Raw genomic sequence first — 11,600 nt, forward strand, 5'->3', positions numbered from 1 at the left:
ACGCTACCAAAAATATCGAGAGAGGTGTCAAAAGACGTGTATTAATCTCGAGAACAATAATCCGAAGTCGGAAAAGAAAAATTTTATCTCTGTCCGGAGATATTTGCAGTTGAAGTTGGCGATTTTCATGTGGTTGTTGTTGTGTTTGTACCCACAAAAAAAATTCTGCATCACCTTGGCGGTAGCCGCGTGGGTCTTTTTTCGGTTTTTCGTTAATATCTTTTGAACGAGTTAAAATTTTTATTTTCCGCCATCGGATTATTAATACTGATTTCAAGACGCGTCGTTTGATATTTTTGGCAGCGAATAAGCATTCGACCCCTCAACTAGACTATTACCTTGACTGCTTTTCACAGTAATTTTCTGATCATATTCGTGAACACATTTCAATCGTTTTGGTTAAGATTTTTGATTCATTTTTGAATACGATTATGATGCATTTATTCTTCATATCTTATTCAAAATAAGGTAGATGCGCAGAACGAAGCAATTTGAACTCGTGAATACGCAATCTTAGTAGGTGATTTGTGATGTGCCACTGTTCATTGGAACGCGAGGATAGATTGGACGTCATAAACAGCTGATGAGCTTTTTCCAATTAGAACGCCCATATATTGGATGTTTTTATTTATAATTTTCAATTAATAATTACGACAATAAAAATCATAGTGTACAAGTATAGGTACCCTACGATAAAAATATTTACAATTACAAAATACATAAATTATTTTAATATAAAACTACAAGATATCAATATCGACAATTATATGTATATGTACATACAAAACTTTCATTTAAACGAACATGCCAAAATCACAAAATGGGCATTCATACGTATCCACTGATCTCATTCGCGATACAGTATAAATTCAAAGCACTTAAAAGTCAACATATGTGCTTTCGCTTTAAGACAAAAACCAAACCAATAAAACAGATGTAAAAAATGCAACCCTACTTAATACATGAAAGCTATCGTTCACTATACAATCTTTGTACAAAGGCAAAGCAATCATTGTAAGGATTCATCCTGGCAAAACTAAACCAACCTCTACAAAGAAACCAACAAACGGAAAACAGGAACAAGCTGAAGAAAAACAATCCGATATATAACCTGGCGTTATGGACTAACGTCCCTGCCATTCAATCAAACCCAAAAAAAAAAAAAATAAAAAAAAAAAAAAAAAACTACAAAATACAGCCGAGGACGAAATAAGATAAATTAAGCAATATGTCCAATCCATTTGGTGAACCAGAGGAGTATGAGGATGGTGAAATATTGGAAGGTTTTCTATGTCCAATCTGCCGTGAAGACCTTAAGTCTGCTGAATTTTTAACTGTTCACTTTGAAAAGTATCACGCGGAACAACAAGATGCGCTCAAATCTGTCTTCAAGGATATATTTTCCAAAGCTAAAAATAAAATACGAAATATTGATGAGGCATTTGACTTGTCACGAAACTTCGATAAGAATGCAGCATCAAATTTCGCTGCCGGTGGCAGTGTATCGGGGACCGGAAGTGCTGCAACAAACGCTACGCCTATAGCTGAGAATAACGCATTGAAAATGAGTAATGCGCGAACACGAGCAAATGTATTTAATTTTATGGATCTGCAAGAAGTCGGCGCTGACCGTAATCATTTAGAGTATTTTCAAACGGTACGAAATCCTCGATTAGAGCGTTCTGCTAGCGAAACAAATAAACTACTTATACGCTTGCATAAGTTGTTGACAAATTTGCCAGTAGATCCAGTGTTGAGGAAGCAGCATGAGCGTAACGTAAGTCCTTTTATGGATAGTTTTAAATAGTCTTGCTAGAAGAATACAAATTTCGAACATTTTCCAGATTGTAACTTGGTTGGACGGTAGTTCAGTGAAGTTATGCCCAAGTTGCGCCAAAAATTTCCACATTGCGCGTCGCCAACATCACTGCCGTCTGTGCGGTAGTATTATGTGCGATGATTGCTCAAAGTTCCTATCCATAGAAACTGCGTGTAAGTTCTTGGTTCACTTCAACACTAATGCACTTCTGATTCAATATTTTCTATTCTATTATTATAGTACAACTAGCGAGTTTAGCTACATCACAAAATGAAGCTATAAAACACATGCAAAGTTCTGAAGACGCTGCAAGTTTATCAAATGCACCACAACAAGGTATACGCTCTTGCGATCATTGCTTGTGGTTGCTGGAGACACGACAAGAAATGCATGAGAGTCGCAATTTCCATCCGCTTGTGTCGCAAATTTATGCTGATATTCAACAATTGCGTAAGGATGTACTACCAGATATTGAAATGTATTTGAAAATTATTGATAGTCTTTACGAGGGTGAATCTATTTTCACTATACCTGATGCAAGTGCATTACGTGGAAAAATCGGTCAAATGGCTGAAGCTATTGATATACGAAGTAAGCGTATATTAGCTATACATTGTCAACAGGGAAGCAGAGAAGAGGCGTTAAAAAAATCAATACGTTTATCGTGTATTCAATTAATCAAAGACCGAATGCTCTCGTTGCCACCATTACCGGCTGAAGCAGAAATACGTAAAATACAGGAACGCAAACGTATGGAAGCCGAACAACGTATAGAAACTGAGCGACGGCAAGCAATGGAAGCATATGAAAGGATGACCTTAGCAGCTAATGCTAGTAATGTACCAAACAATATAGCCGAAAATCATCAAAATGATAGTAGTTATGCTGTGGGGGTATGTTGATTTAAATAAAAAAAAGTAAATGATCAAAACTTCATTCCTATATTACAGTCTGATTTGCGGTCATTGGATAACTGGTCCGCACAGCCAGTGAATGTGTCACAATGCGATGATCCACTTATAGAACAAATAAATATTATAAAAGGCTACATTAAACAAGCGCGCAAAGAAATGAACTTCGAAGTTGTAGAGACTTTAGAATTAAATTTGCGTGAACTGCAACGAGAGTTCTACGAAAGGCAACGTTTATCGAGAGACTTCAGGAAAGAGGTTGAAAATAAACAAACGTCGCTTACATAAGGCAGTAGTGCACACGCGTTAATGGTATTAATTACACAATAAATGCATACATACATACATTCAGTTGAATGAAAGTTGGATCAACATTAGCTGGTAGTTAAAAAATGCCCCATATCACAAATCTTTTTTGAACATTCTGTTTGAAACAAAAGGAATATCTCCAGTAAATGGTTGCAAAATGTTTCATGTCAGAGCATGGCATGATGCAACAAAACTAAATTGGTTAAGTCCGTAGTACGATAACAAAAATTTGACGGCCGTCATGATTCGGTCATGAATTTTAAAGCTGTAAAGAGGAAAAATGTTTGGCACTATTTTGCTACTTTTTTCCTATTTTACTAATGTATTGAGCAGAAAAAAGCCAAGCTTGATATATCTACACATTGGAAAAGTTAAGCAGAAGGGAAACGAAATGCAAAACATGAAATGGAGAAGGGCAAGTAGAGGAAGTTGGAGGGAAGTCGGAAAAGTAAAGGAAACAAAAGTAACAGGAAAAGTAAAAGTTTTGAAACGCATACTAAATTACTTCGGAATTTATTACTTACTTAAATATGCAGGAGTTGAATAGTTAAGTAATAGTATTACATTATTGTCATTTCTTTATTTTATTGCTATGCTTATACACTTTCAAATATCTGAAGGCATAAGAAAATAATTCATTTGCTAAGTTGCTCTGCATTGCCTAAACATTAAAAATTCAAAATATTTGTTAGTGGATTAATGAAGAAGCGACACATGGCTTCGAAGATTTCATCACAGTTCCCTTAAGCGCCTTTATTGTTTTTTCTTCCTAAATACCGTGTTCATAAAATGCGATTTCAATTGATTTATTTAGACGTCTCAGCAGGGTTATTATAAAAGAGGCGACTCCGATTATATATAAGGAAAATTTAATGTTTATAGTAATGTACTGCAATTGAGAAAACACAGTTTTACTTCTTTACTCTGACATGTCTATGCATGTGTGTTTGTTTCGTTTGTTCTGGCGATCGGTTTAGCTAAGAGTATGTGTTAATACAATATATAAGAAAATTGTTTCCAAATTGGTTGCCTCATTGTACATTAACATTAAAGAAAAAAATTAAAAGCTGATAGCTGTATATGATGAATTTCATAACAAAACCTATAAAAAAGGCACATTTTGAACCCGACCCCCTCAGATTTTGATGAAATTTTGCATAGAGGCACACTATACACCTATACAAACACCACCTCGTTTTTAGAGATTGCATTTTTGACAAATTGTGGGCGTGGCAAGGTGTCAAAGTTGTGCAAAATGCGTGAAAAATGACGGTAATAGGTACTTTTGAGCTGTGATAACTACGGAATGGCTCAACCGATTACAAAGATCTTGGTACCATTGGAAAGGTATTCAGATTAGATATTTCGAAAACATACACTGTATCCAAAAACTAAAATGGCGTTTTTTTTTAATGTGAACAGTTTTTTACGCATAAAGCGTATTATTTTAAATTCTGGCTATCTGGTTGCCAAAAAATTTTAATTTTGTTGTGTATTAATTAAAATTGTGTCTTTTTATACATAAAGAGTAAGTAAATTTGCTTGTATTATTATGAAATGTGCCTTTTTTGATGAAATAATTGTCATAAATAGTCATAATTCAAAATTGCTTTATATTTTGTCCGTAAACAAATAATTACAATACAATTTCGTCAATTCATTTTTTAATGAAGGTCTTCTTTGTAAAACTGGATTTCAGTATAACATTACAGACGTTTTCACATAAACCGTTTTTCTTCTCTCCTTAACATTTACATTTTTCAAGTTGTGCCTCTTTTTAGTTGGTTTGCGATATATGGAACACGCAAATAGTAGTGGGAATTTAAGAGCAAAATTTCATTAATTACATATATCTTAAATATAATCTGAAAGAAGCTTAAAAAATTAATGCCAGTTTTGAGATATTTATAACACGTAATTGGTTAGACTAAAACTCAGTACAGTAAATGAAAAAAATTCAAAACTTTCATGCAGATTTCCCGAGTTACAGAAATTTTTCGAAAACGTTTTTGAGGCTGGTTTGCGTACATTCAGTTACATAATTCATTAAATCATCAAAATTAAAAAAATTTATAATTGATGAAATTTTCTTAAGCTTGCCACAGTTGTTTTCGCGCTTGCAACTGTATGTGTATATCTTCTGTTTAGAGCGCAAGGCTGACTTCGCAAATGCATATAGCAAAGCATCATGATAATGTTCGTTTGCAGACACAGTAGGAGCGAGAAGTGCTGCTGTAATGTAAACTTAGAAAGCTATGAAAATGATTTCTTATGGAAATTGTAAGAGTTGACACAGTGAGTGCCAGAAACGTTTCAAGCTTGTAAAATATATGAAATTAAAAATTGCTTCTCGCCTAGCATAGCATGTACCGAGAACTCAGCCGTCAGCCTAAAGCAAGTTTACACGTAAGCCGACGATATATTCTGGATATAGAGGAAAGATCCCGTGACTGGCTTATAAAAGCTGAAATTTCATCAGCGCATACTTCCCACCGAAGTAAGAATGTTGGTGTACTACAAAGCTTACTTCGGTTCGGAGTAAGCGCTGACGGAGTTTTAACTGCTTTTATAAAATGACGAATGGGCTCCGATATATATAATATACATTAATGTAGGCGAGACTACCAAAAAGTAACCGACAACTTTAAATACTTTAAATATGTATACATTTTAATATACATAATTACAACCCTTCAAATATGTATGTATGTCTTTGCAAATTATTTTACTTTCATGAACAATAAAATATTTATTAAATTAATTGAAATATTATTTATCTATAAAATAACCCACCATTTATCGATCGTCGTAAACTTACATTACAATCACTTCTTTCGTTTATAAAGTTTTAAAACTTGACCAATGTTCATATGTTCTGTTTTCAAATTACATCTATATTTTTTTATTATAACAATCAATAATACAATGATTTTATAAAGATTACTTTAGTATTAATAAATGTAAAGAAAATTGTGCATTTAAAGGTGCGATTAGAAATAGACGGCTACATTTTTATATGCTTACTAATACCAAGTTAATGCAAATGCCATAGTTCGTTGGTAAATGATTGAACATTATGTGCTATTAAATAGCTTAATTTTTGGTTCCCAATTTCAGATGTACGAGTGTATATGTACTGATGAATGTACTTTCTAAGCTTTAAGTCCATGTGCCTGCACCATAGCCTTAACTTTCTCTATATAGGCGGCCATAGCATCCTCCTTTGATGTGCCTTTGCGATTGTTCCATGCCTCCCATTTTGCTTTTCCCTTGAAATCCAAGAAGCCAGGTTTAGCTGTAAAAGAATATGATTTTACAATAAAGCTTTATTTCCTTAGATACAGAATAAAACGTGTACAGACAAAATTAGTTTTGAAATGTAACATGGAATTGCCTATATAGGGGAAAAAAGGGTTATTTAGTGAAAGGGTGCTGGAAGAATTTGGATAATGGAGTCATACGACAACGTCATCAATAAAATAACATTTACCTTCTCGGTATTGCAAAAATTAAATTTTTACGACAACGTCAATTAAAAGTACCACCTAATTTTTATCAAAAACTATCAAAGGTGGTATCAAAAGACGCGTTTCGACCTTCGTTTTTAGAATCCAAAATCGAAAATTTATATTTTTGATTCTGTCAAAATTTGTAGAAAATCGGTTCAAATTTTCATGTGGTTGTTGTATTTTGCCAGATTTGTTGTACACACACACACACTAATGCAGAAAGGTGTCCGCGCATATTTGATCCCCAAACCGGGGTTTTTTTACACAGAAAAGTGTAATGTGCAAAAAAGACTGTGGATCGAGCCCCATATTTCGGAACCTATCGGGGTCATTTTATGGTTCTTTGTAAATATCTTTCGTCAGGAATAAAATGTTTAATTTGCGTTTTCGGATTCTAAAACCGGAGGTCAAAACGCGCCCTTTGATACCACCTTTGCTAATTTTTGATAAAAATTAGGTGGTGCACCGTCTTGTAAAACATTACCAAAAGTACAAAAGCAGGAAGTGTAGGCTGACTAGCAGTGAAAGAATGTTGATAGATTTCCTTTTGTGTGACATGAAATTCGCTTGAATTTCGAAGCATCACCTTGCGTGTTTTTCTACCAAAATCTATTTGATTTAGTGACTTCGGAGTAAAAGTGGAGGAATGTCGATCGCCTGTCTTGCTGTGTGACAAAAATTTTAAATTGCTTTGAATTTCGACGCATGTACTATTTTTTTGGTATTTTGCAGAAATCGATTTGGTTGTTGTTGGAAGTCACCCGGTTAGTTTCTGGGCAGGAAGTAACAATATATGTAAGTAACTGGGTATGACTTATCGCTCATGATATTGTTTTCCAATTTGAGTTGCGATACTTTTTAATACTTCTGCAGGACAGATGAATTTTCGCTGAAAAGATATTGGTGGCAGAAATGCACTCGGATGTTTGCGAACCATTGCCGAGAGCATCCGTTATTTATATAAAAAAAGTATATATTTTATAAATCAAAGCGAGCAAGCTGCCTTGGAAGCTGGAGGAATAAGGTTATGTGAAATTAATGTACCCATATAGTATATACATATATGTATATTCAAACTGTTTATAGCTGCATGTATATGCAGTTCAGTTGTACAGGTGGGCCACGTCATTTCAATTGTCCTTCAATTTTTGTTTATTCGGTAACCAAATGGCTATAAAGATTAGCTGATACATATATTATCAAGTGATATCATCATACTAGCCGTTTCAAAGTCAAACACACCATGAGATAAATAATATAAAGGCATTTATATATACATACATGTATACTTATTTAATTTTCGCCTTACCGGTGTTGCAATCTCCAACCGTTGTCTGTTTATATAAACCGTATAATTCTAATAAATCATTATCGGCTGGTGTAGTTGTTAAATTTTTAACATCCTCAGCGGCTTTATCAAATTCCTGAGGATAGAAAACAAATAAAACAAGGTCAAATCTAAAATACTATACATATTTGGGTGCCCCTGAACACTAAAAAAGATGATTTACGGCCGCACCCTATCGATTCCTGTGAATGCTCACCTCTTGGCTGACCATTTTCTATTTCTTTTGGATCTTGTATTACTGTGTGGACAAGTGAATCTGTAAATATATAAAATAATGAAGAGTAAAAATATTAAACTTATCAATTGTAAAAAACAAGAAAAACTTTAACCTGCTGCTGGCCCAATGTTCGATTTACAATTGATGAGTAAAATTTGCCGGGTGTGTGTTCTCACGCAATCGATTAGTGTAATGATGGTGTAATGTAGCCGTATCGATAGCTTGACAATTTTAGCCAAACTCAGAACGTTCAGAACCATAAAAAGTGGCAGCGCTGTAATAAATGCAAATAATGGCGGAACCATACAAGGTGGAGCATGGTGACATACCTACAAACATAAATAAAAGTTCCATGTACTTTGTTTTTGTAGAGGGCCAATTAATGGTGACTTATAACCATAAAGCCATAACCAGATAAAAGAGCTGATCTAACCTACTTTATAGAAGATTGCGCATGTAAACATTTGATCAGCTGTTTTTATGACGTATGAATTGACTCTTCCTTTAGTTCTTTATTTTTCTCGCTCTTTTTTTATTCGCTCAAGAGTCAACTATGACGTGGGTGCGCAGAAAAAAGCAATTTTTAACTCGTCAACGCGCAATCTGGGTAAGTGATTTGTGATGGAACACAAATCACATACAGAAGATTGCGCATGTAAACAAAAGAACAGGTGGGCAATTCATACCTCATTTTCCTTAAGCTCTTGTTTTTTTCTCTCTTTATTTCATTCGCTCAAGTAGCCAATTGTGACGTAGTTGCGCAGACCGAAGCAATTTTGAACACGTGAATGCGCAATCTGGGTAGTTGATTTGTGGTGATGGAAATTAATATAATCGATTAATGGTGCCATAATTTAACGCTAACTCCATAATTATACCATAGCCAACCAATTGGTTTTTGGTTTCTCGCCATATCCATAACCAAAAAATATTTGAGTTAGTGAATTTAATAACTTTTTGTAGATTTTATTCATTGTTTTGAATACGTTATGACTAAGAGACTTATTTTTGCGGAATATGTATGTAATTTTTTGCGTTTTCTTCATTTTCACGATTTTTAGGTTAAGGCACCATTAATCGATGACATTGAAGTTGGTTATGGATAGTATGATTACGACTATGGCGTTAGGGTTAAGGAAGTTTAATTGGCCCTTAAATTCGATGGACTTATGTCAAAATCGTACTGCGCCGCATCACAAATCACACGGCTACTGCCTAGAAGTATGAACTTATGAATAACACAGGCAATCAATCTTAGGCCAAGTCTAAAGACCCATGTCTATTTGGCGTCACATAGTGTAATTAAAAACAAAAAAAATTCAGTCATTCCATTTCTTTTATACATTTCATGAAATTAAAGTTTTAAAATTAACTTATATTGCTTGTTTAATATTTTGACAAATATTAATTATTTTATTATAAATACTTAAATATAAAATCAAAATATAACGAATTTTATATTTTATGATTGGCGTTTAAAAAGATAAGCATTTTAGCCTTTTCATCATCTAAGCGCATTCTTCTCTCGCTTAAAATGCCGGCTTGAGAAAAAAGTCTTTCACAGGGAACCGACGTTCCTAAACACCCCAACTTTTCGCGAGCTATAGGAGATAGATTGGGATACTTGTAATTGTTTTTCTGCCACCATAAAAAAGGATCAGCTTTTCGTGCAATTACAGTTTCTTCTATATACCTCTGCACTTCGATAATTGCTCTTGAATGAGTTGTGCCTTGCGGTCTCTTTGATCTTTGCGTTGATTATTTTTGAGTTCGATCTTTCGCTTGTTTGTAAAAATTACCCAAACCAAGTGGCTGCTTTTCTAGCCGACTTCACAATGTCGTCGTTCTAGTTGTTGCACAAGTTTGCTTTGTTCCGTTCGCTGTTTCGGAAAGTAAAGTACACAGATGAGCAATGATGAACGATATCTCACTATCGATGATTGCATCGATGCTATTAGTATTAGAATTCCATGCTGAAGGAAAATCGCCAATCGCTATAATCGCTATTGGCGATATTCTGCCAGAGGTGATTGTCATTCAAAAGAATCGAATGAAGGAAAATAGCCAATCACTGATATATTTGGATTGCAATAGCCATAGCTATTAGCGATTTGTCAATAGCGGCGATGCAATCACCAATAGCGAAATATCGAGCCATCACTATTACATGCGCAATGCGCAATCTTATCAGTGTGATTTGTGGCGCCGCATAATGAAACAATAAAGGTAATGTCAACAATATTGTAATGTACCTTAACTTTGGTACAAATTACTTTTGTTAAATAAAATAGAACGATTGAGAAGGCACGTGTTTTATTATAGTTCGTGTCTAGAAAAACCTTCAATAATATGTATATCAAGAGTGGTACAATAAAAGTGGTGTGCAGTAATATGTATATATAGGAATGTGTATTGTGAATCGATTGTATATGTGTTCCTGAACCGATGATAGGTTCCTGACAAATATAACCTCACTTTTTCGGCAGCTCTATTTTCAAGTATTTATTTGTACTTCAAAAGTACTAAATTTTTATAGCTAATTTTTCCTACAAATTTCCTAAAAAAATTAAGTTTTCTGAAAAATTGTGTCTATGATCTTTTGGGAATACAAAGTTATGTTTATGTTGTTTTTGATTATCAAATAAAAAAAGTACAATTCAGCTGTCCCATGCTTGTATAGTTACGCCATGATCAAATATAAATACAAAGTCCATGTTCTTTGTTTTTGTAAATCGATGAACTGACGTATAAATCATACTGCGTCGGAGGTTCAAGTGTCAAATCATATTAAAAAGTACCAACCAGTTGATTTCAGGTGGCCCCTGTTCATATTAACCAAGGGAACAATTTTATATGGGAAATCTAGTTATGTAATTAACGATTAGGAGTTAAGTACAAAAATGAAGATAATCTTATACTATGTTCAAACAGAAAAATAAATTGAGGAAATTTCGATTTGAATTGAGTGCTGTTCATACAACTCGATTTAGCTTACACAATAGTAATTTGATAGCTGGTTGGCTCATCTCTACAGCAAGAACATACCTTTGTTCAGACTGTCAAAATGTGCGTGTTGGTATTAGGCGAATGAAATGAAAACATAAAACTTTGAAATTTTTGTGTGTTGTAAGAAAATGTGTTCAATGTTTTGGTTTCATTTTGAGTTTGCCATCTTCTTTTGACAATCCCTACTCCAGTGAAATGAAAGACATAAAATCAGCTGATGAGATGAGCCAACCATATAGTTCAGCCATGCGCAACTGACGTTGAAATCTACTCAATAAACACACTTTACAAGGTTGTATTTGCAGTTTGAAACAATTTATTACGCAATTTTTTTTAAATTGGCAATTTATTATTACAATTTATTATATGATAAATTGCGTAATAAATTGCCGAAATAGTATAAATTGCCAATTTGGTGTGTGTTTGAACCTAGTATTATATGTAAACTAGGTCTCACTATGGAAGAAATTTATCTGATCCA

General features: G+C 34.0%; 2 protein-coding genes across 2 annotated transcripts; one reads left to right on the top strand and one right to left on the bottom strand.

The window, feature by feature from the left end:
- Positions 1-770: 770 nt before the first annotated feature.
- On the top strand, positions 771-6,038 carry Rbsn-5 (Rabenosyn-5). The gene is made up of 4 exons (XM_067785226.1): positions 771-1,777; positions 1,845-1,992; positions 2,060-2,712; positions 2,770-6,038. The coding sequence occupies exons 1-4, from the start codon at positions 1,229-1,231 to the stop codon at positions 3,016-3,018; spliced, it is 1,599 nt and encodes a 532-aa protein (XP_067641327.1). The 5' UTR covers positions 771-1,228; the 3' UTR covers positions 3,019-6,038.
- On the bottom strand, positions 5,913-8,342 carry Acbp1 (Acyl-CoA binding protein 1). Its single transcript, XM_067785227.1, has 4 exons — positions 8,226-8,342; positions 8,093-8,152; positions 7,858-7,972; positions 5,913-6,334 (listed from the first exon to the last, which is right to left on the bottom strand). Exons 2-4 carry the CDS (start codon positions 8,105-8,107, stop codon positions 6,192-6,194), a joined length of 273 nt encoding a protein of 90 aa, XP_067641328.1. The 5' UTR covers positions 8,108-8,152; positions 8,226-8,342; the 3' UTR covers positions 5,913-6,191.
- Positions 8,343-11,600: the final 3,258 nt, after the last annotated feature.

This window comes from Eurosta solidaginis, chromosome 4 (genome assembly GCF_040869045.1).
Source record: "Eurosta solidaginis isolate ZX-2024a chromosome 4, ASM4086904v1, whole genome shotgun sequence".
NCBI classification, from domain to species: Eukaryota; Metazoa; Arthropoda; class Insecta; order Diptera; family Tephritidae; genus Eurosta; species Eurosta solidaginis.

What these genes read in the sequence shown, in the direction of transcription:
- Rbsn-5 (XM_067785226.1), top strand. Translation starts at nt 1,229, where the DNA reads ATGTCCAATCCATTTGGTGAACCAGAGGAGTATGAGGATGGTGAAATA. An exon ending in GGAAGCAGCATGAGCGTAAC is followed by an intron (nt 1,778 to 1,844) that starts GTAAGTCCTTTT and finishes AACATTTTCCAG; the next exon opens with ATTGTAACTTGGTTGGACGG. An exon ending in CCTATCCATAGAAACTGCGT is followed by an intron (nt 1,993 to 2,059) that starts GTAAGTTCTTGG and finishes CTATTATTATAG; the next exon opens with TACAACTAGCGAGTTTAGCT.
- Acbp1 (XM_067785227.1), bottom strand. An exon ending in GGTTGGAGATTGCAACACCG is followed by an intron (nt 6,335 to 7,857) that starts GTAAGGCGAAAA and finishes ATTCTTTTACAG; the next exon opens with CTAAACCTGGCTTCTTGGAT.